This window comes from Sinocyclocheilus anshuiensis, unplaced genomic scaffold (assembly GCF_001515605.1).
Source record: "Sinocyclocheilus anshuiensis isolate Anshui unplaced genomic scaffold, SAMN03320099.WGS_v1.1 scaffold697, whole genome shotgun sequence".
NCBI classification, from domain to species: Eukaryota; Metazoa; Chordata; class Actinopteri; order Cypriniformes; family Cyprinidae; genus Sinocyclocheilus; species Sinocyclocheilus anshuiensis.
Window position 1 is genome coordinate 136,063 of NW_015538036.1, and position 6,374 is coordinate 142,436.

The 6,374-nt window shown below is 37.1% G+C and overlaps 1 protein-coding gene across 1 annotated transcript in view; it reads right to left on the reverse strand.

Moving 5' to 3' along the window:
- LOC107681293 (probable global transcription activator SNF2L2) overlaps positions 1-6,374 on the reverse strand; it is a 56,881-nt gene that overhangs the window by 21,553 nt on the left and 28,954 nt on the right. The window contains exons 26-27 of the mRNA XM_016477566.1: positions 3,462-3,539; positions 3,049-3,267 (exon numbers count right to left, since the gene is read on the reverse strand). Coding sequence (XP_016333052.1) covers positions 3,049-3,267; positions 3,462-3,539 — 297 coding nt within the window. The remainder of the gene's footprint in view (positions 1-3,048; positions 3,268-3,461; positions 3,540-6,374) is intronic.

A 6,374-nucleotide genomic window follows, 5' to 3' on the forward strand; every position in this document is an offset into this window, starting at 1 on the left:
ATTGTCACACCCCTAGTGTCTATGAGCGTGATAAAGCTCATAATTTTCCAAGTGTATGATATAGCTTTCATTCTTCAGGTCAATCATATATTCATGAAAAAAAAAAATTAGTTTGAAAGCGATAACTTTGCCATAGTATCCTTTCAAATGTTAAAGTTGCCACAGTCATTACATTATTAGCATGTGCTGCACTTTATTTGTACCATTTTGTTTTATTAGTTTATTTATTAGAATTTGAAAGATAATAACAATATTGAAAAAAGTAGCCTTGAAAGTCCTGGAATTTTATTTTGCAGTATCTGTATGAACCCTGTTTAATTTACCAGTTCTTGGACCATTTTAATGTCTTTGTTGTTGTTATTTAAACTGAACTGTAGTTTTCTGTTGTAAACTGTCTTTGTATATTTCCTATTTTATAATAATTTCCTAGTATTTAATTTACCATTATTTCTTTTGAACAAAACAATTTCAGAAATTTCATGTTTTAGAGTGTAGGTCATCTTGTACCCTGTCAACGACAAAGCTAAACAGCAAAACTTGAAATCAAAAGCATCCTAAATGTTACATGTGTTTGCACCATATTGTAGTGAGTAAACTTTCTTGGTATCGCTGTTTCAAATATCCCACCATAATCTGTAGTCTGAGCCTGTCAAGGGCTAATGGAAACATAGGCGTGTGAACAGCTCAATGATACTCTTTGATATTTCGTTTGAATGTTTTCGTAAAAGTAAATAGTAAATAAATGAGTAAATAAAAGTAACGTTCATCATCATCATTATAAAAAAAAATTTAAAAAAAAATCTCTCTCTTTATTTATTCATTCTCTTTCTAGCTTGTACTTATTTGAACAATGTCTATAAACTTGGTATTACAAGCACTTCCTGTATCTGTTTGCCTCTTTAAGAAGAATCGCTTTATGTATCCCCCAATTGTAAGTCGCTTTGGATAAAAGCATCTGCAAAATGACTAAATGTAAATGTAAATGTAGTTAGGTTCAAGGAAAATCATTTTCTTTTTTGTTTGCCAAATAACCCTGTGTATGTGTCCAACCCAGCAACCCCCACCCCCCAGAAAAAAGTTCAGGCTCAGGTTTTTTCTTTTACTCAGTGCTTTGAGTGCCTAGAAAAGCACTATATAAATGTAATGAATTATTATTATTATCTAATTGGATCAAATATAACAATAAAAACTATTTGAAAAAATCTCTACATCACTAACAAATTTGCAAACTGAATCAAATGTGAATGCAATTATTATTATCATCATTCAGTCACATTAAAAACATTAGGCTGCTTTTAGCCTTACTCTTAAGTTGGTAAATAATTAATTAAATAAATAAGCACAATAATATTGTGTATTGGCGATCTCACAGGCTGACGATAGGTTGATATGAAAATTGAGCATATCGCCCAACAACACTATCATACGGTAAACATTTACTCACACTTTAATGGTGCGTTTTACTTAAACAGCAAAAAAAGGTGAAAAACAGTGAGACACTAAATAAGATTATTTTCAAGGCCCAAATCACCTGTCAAGCCACAATAAAAGCAAGGTGGTTCTGATAGCTTTAATCAAAGTGGTCTTTTTCCACCCCATAAAACTCACAGACCCCACATTGTTGCCCCAAAAGATCTGATTGCCATGTGTCGAACTTCCTTCCTCTCTCAGTATACTTTTACTCCTCAGTGGCTCTCTGTTTACCAGGAGCTGGCTCCACATATAATTACCTCCCTTGCTGCTTTACACCTTCAGCCTCTGTGCTCAAATACAGTTTTGCTCTTGTTACCTTCCAGCCAAACCCTGTAGCAGACGAACCCTCACCAAAGAACAACCGCAATGCCCTATGGAAACAGTTTCGGCACTCATTATCGACCGGAAACAATCCACTGGGTAGCTTTGAAATAGTTTATGAGGACTGTACTGAGACAGGTTTGTGGAAGAAAATGACAGAGGAAAAAGCTTGTTAGAGTGAGGGACAGTCAATTTGTGTCTGGATGGCGAATAAGAAAATGAGCTATTTGGGATTGGGAGATTCAGTGTAATGCAATTGGGTTCATTGATCGAGTTGGATATGTTGTGGAAAAAAGATGAGCAGACCGATAATATAATACACACTGTTCGCTATGCTTCAAACCTTTTCCAACCCACTTAATACATTATTTACAGAATGCAAACAAAATCCTCTACAGATCATTAAAAGTCTTGTGGCTATATGATGTGCAATCATTAGAAGTAGTGAAAAGATATACCCATTAATTCTTCAACACTAACTTGAGTAAAATGTTGATGTTTTCTTTTTTGAGTTTTGATTTTTAATCTTTTTTTGTCAAAGGTTTATATTGCAAAACTGTATCTTTCTACATCAACACAGATTTAAATAACAATTTTCTAAAAACAATTTAATAACAATTTGCTCTGCTCTGATTCTTATGGACCTTTATACTGAAATTTGATTCATACTCAACTGATCAAAACATACAATGAAGCCAGTGACTTGAAAACCCCAGCAAAAACTGATCGCTGTTATATCTCCATCTGGTTCTCTAGGTCCTCAAACCTTTGGCATATATTTAGGCTCAGACAGAAGATCACTACACTCTTATTGGTAGCTGACAGCTGTTATCAAATTAACCAAAATATCTTATAAATGAATATGCAAAGAACAGGGGCTTTGTACATTTTATAAATGATGGCTGTCCCAATAGCTAAATATAAAAATAAATGTTAAAATAAAGCCAAATCAAAATATTAATGAACACTATTATTGTATATAAAGAATACGAAAACAACACTAATCAGCACTGAACCTTAAGGGAAGTAACTTGACAACTTGAATATGGCAAATTGGAAACACTCATAATGAGGAGTCATCACTGTGCACCTCCATGCAGCATAAAAAAAAAGACCATTAGAAAAAGAGAAAGACTACCTGTTGCTATGGTAACAAGCGCTCTCAACATATGGATGGGATTATGTTTATGCCACGTGTCATTCTACATGTTTGTCATGGACTATAATGAACTAAATATAACACAAGCAGCATACCCTCAGCCACTGCTTTTCCGTCAATGCGTCGCTGTAGTCGACATCTCTGCGGTGACGGGAGCCACGGCCGAAAATCTTTTCCTCCTCCTCCTCGCAGGTAAGCCGCTTCACCTCAGCATCATCCTTCAGGATCCATGATGGCAGCTCATCCTCTTCCATTAGCCGAGGTTTACGCTTAGGGTTGCGTGCATCCTCTCGACGGCGGTCTAAATCCATGCGCTAAAAGTGCCATTAATGGATTACTTAAGTTTGAAAGTAACTGGTACGTTTCCTGTTCTACTTCTAAATGGATTCAAAATGCACAAATTCACAAAAACACGTGGCTTTCTTTTCAAAGAGACAACAATTACTGTGAATCACCATGCAAGGGACTAACTGTAAAAGTAGCCAATTTTGAGCAATTTCAGTCTTACCATGAAAAGCTCAAATTCGTCCTCATTACGAGCAATCATCTGATTGAGAGTTTCATCATCTGGAACTTCATCTTCCTCCTGGTATCACACACACATATGCCAACAAACATAATTAGGACACATTTATTTTGCGAGTAACTAGCATTTTCATACCTGGCAGAGTGGATTTTTAAATTAACATCTCACATGGGTGCCTTAGACGATTTTGCTTTTTCAAGTTGTAATATCACCAGAACAAGCGCTACCAGGCACCGAAGAAATGCTTTGTACTGTACCCGTAACTAATTCAGCTCAATTTAAATGCACTCTGGCTAGTCTACCAAAATTGCATGCCTTTCCTTCAGCCTTTGTCACAGTCAAAATCAATAGAAAAACAGACTTCGGTCTCTGCTGGATGGCATTCTCTTATGGGTCAAAGCATAATAATTTATGTTGGTGATAAACTGTAATTTGTTGAATAAATGGCAGTGACATTATAATGGAACAGGCAATGAATGATGAAATGAGCCATTCAAAGAAAATCAATTCATCTACAAATCACAATTTTATTCTTTGCAGTGTGCCACTGCCAATACTTAATTCTGACATTAATAATGTTGACATTTTCGAAGAATCTGTAAAAGGATTGTTTTGAGGTTGTAATGGGTAAATTTGTAGTAACCTGCTATTGTGTAATGCTCACAATAACATTGTTTGCCTTTTAAAGTTTTCTGAAAAGTTGAAATAGAGGCAGTTAGCTCATAGGGACCAGAATCACAAAAATCATCACAGGGTATCTGCAGGTATCAGCACTTCCAGCTGAAAGCTTTTTAATAACATTTTCAAGACCTTTCCAAATATGTTAACACCCTGCTCAAAAGAGATATACGAATGAACATTAGACCTTTTTCACATTTCTGGATTTAAATAAACTGGGTACACTTCCATAGAGGTATATAAGAGACCACAGCAAATCTAATTTTCACTTTACCATTTGCACCAAAGATGAAAGAAAAAAATTCAGTATTGCCTTTCAATGACTTTCCAACAGTGAAAAAATATAGACATATGGATTATGGCGGTCAGAAGAGAGAATGATGGCAAATTTACCATTACTCCCTCAGCAGCTGCATTAGAAACACCCTCACAGCAGTGTTTCATACATACATATATAAAGTCAGGTCCATATATATTTGGACACAGGGACAATTTTTATTATTTTAGTTGCTGACCAAAACATATTCAAGTTACAGTTATATAATGAATATGGGCTTAAAGTGCACACTCTGAGCTTTAATTTGAGGGTATTCTCATCAGAATTTAAGGAAAGGTTAAGGAATTACAGCTCTTTAATATGTACCTCTCCCCTTTTTCAAGGGACCATAACTAATTGGACAATTGACTCAAAAGCTGTTTTGTGGACAGATGTGGGCTATTCTTTCATTCTTTCTACATCAATTAAGCAGGTAAAAGGTCTGGAGTTGATTCTAAGTGTGCCATTTGCATTTGGAAGCTGTTGTTGTGAACCTACATCATACGGTCAAAGGAGCTCTCCATACAAGTAAAACAGACAATTGTTAGGCTTCAAAACAAAACAAATCCATTAGAGAGATAGCAGGAACATTAGGAGTGGTCAAATAAACAGTTTGGTACATTCTGAGAAAAAAAAAGAATGCACTGGTGATGTGAGGATGCCATAGGCGACGACACGGAGGCAGTGTAAGATCCAAATGCAAGAAGTTTAATAACACTCAGCAAACAAATCCAAATCACAAGGCTGTATCGTAGTAGGTGAGACAGGCTGGTTACAAGCAAACATGAAGTCAGTCCAACAAGGCAAACAAGGCAGAAACTGTAATCCAAAAGGAAGTGGTCAAATAAGGCAGGCACAATGGTAATAACAATAGAGCAAATCTGGATGAGAAACGCTTGGTAAGGCAGTAAGAACTGGCACTACTTCGGAGTGAGTATATGGGACCGCATGCTGTAAATATGGAACCAAACAGGAAGTAACCAACGAAGAACAGACTGTCAGTATTCGGGAGAGGGCTCCCTCTGGTAGTTGGATGGATGGCTACCAGCCGCATTTGTTACAGGTGAGCTCAGCAACATAAAAAGGCCTGGATGTCCACGGAGGACAACAGTGGTGGATGATCAGAGAATCCTCTCCACGGTAAAGAAAAACCCTTTCACAACATCCAGCCAAGTAAAGAAGACTCTCCAGGAGGTAAGCATGTCACTGTCAAAGTCTACAATCAAGAGAAGACTATAGAGAGCAAATAAAGAGGGTTCACCACAAGGTGCAAACAAGGCCAGATTAGACTTTGCCAAAAAACATCTAAACTTCTGGAAATGCATTTTTTGTATGGCTGAATTTAAGATCAACCTGTACCAGAACGACTGGAAGAAAAAAGTATGGAGAGGCCTGGGACAGCTCATGATCCAAAGCATCTGTGAAACATGGTGGAGCAGTGTGTGAAGCCATGAGCATGCAGTGGCACTGGGTTACTGGTCTTTATTGATGACGTGACAGAGGACAGAAGCAGCCGGAAGAATTCTGAAGTGTATAGGAATATACTCTCTGCCCAAATTCAGTCAAATGGAGCAAAGTTGATTGGGCGGCACTTCATAGTACAAATGGACGATGACCCAAAACACACAGCAAAAGCAACCCAGGAGTTTACCCAGAAGGTAAAAAGTGGAATATTCTGCAATGACCGAGTCAATCTCCTGATCTCAACCCGACTGAGCGGCATTTCACTCGCTGAAGACCAAACTAAAGGCAGAAAGAGCCACAAACACAACTGAAGTCAGCTGCAGTAAAGGCCTGGCAAAGCATCACAAAGGAGGAAATCCAGTCTCTGGTGATGTCCATGAGTTCCAGACTTAAGGCAGTCATTGCTTGCAAAGGATTCTCAACAAAATATTAAAAAT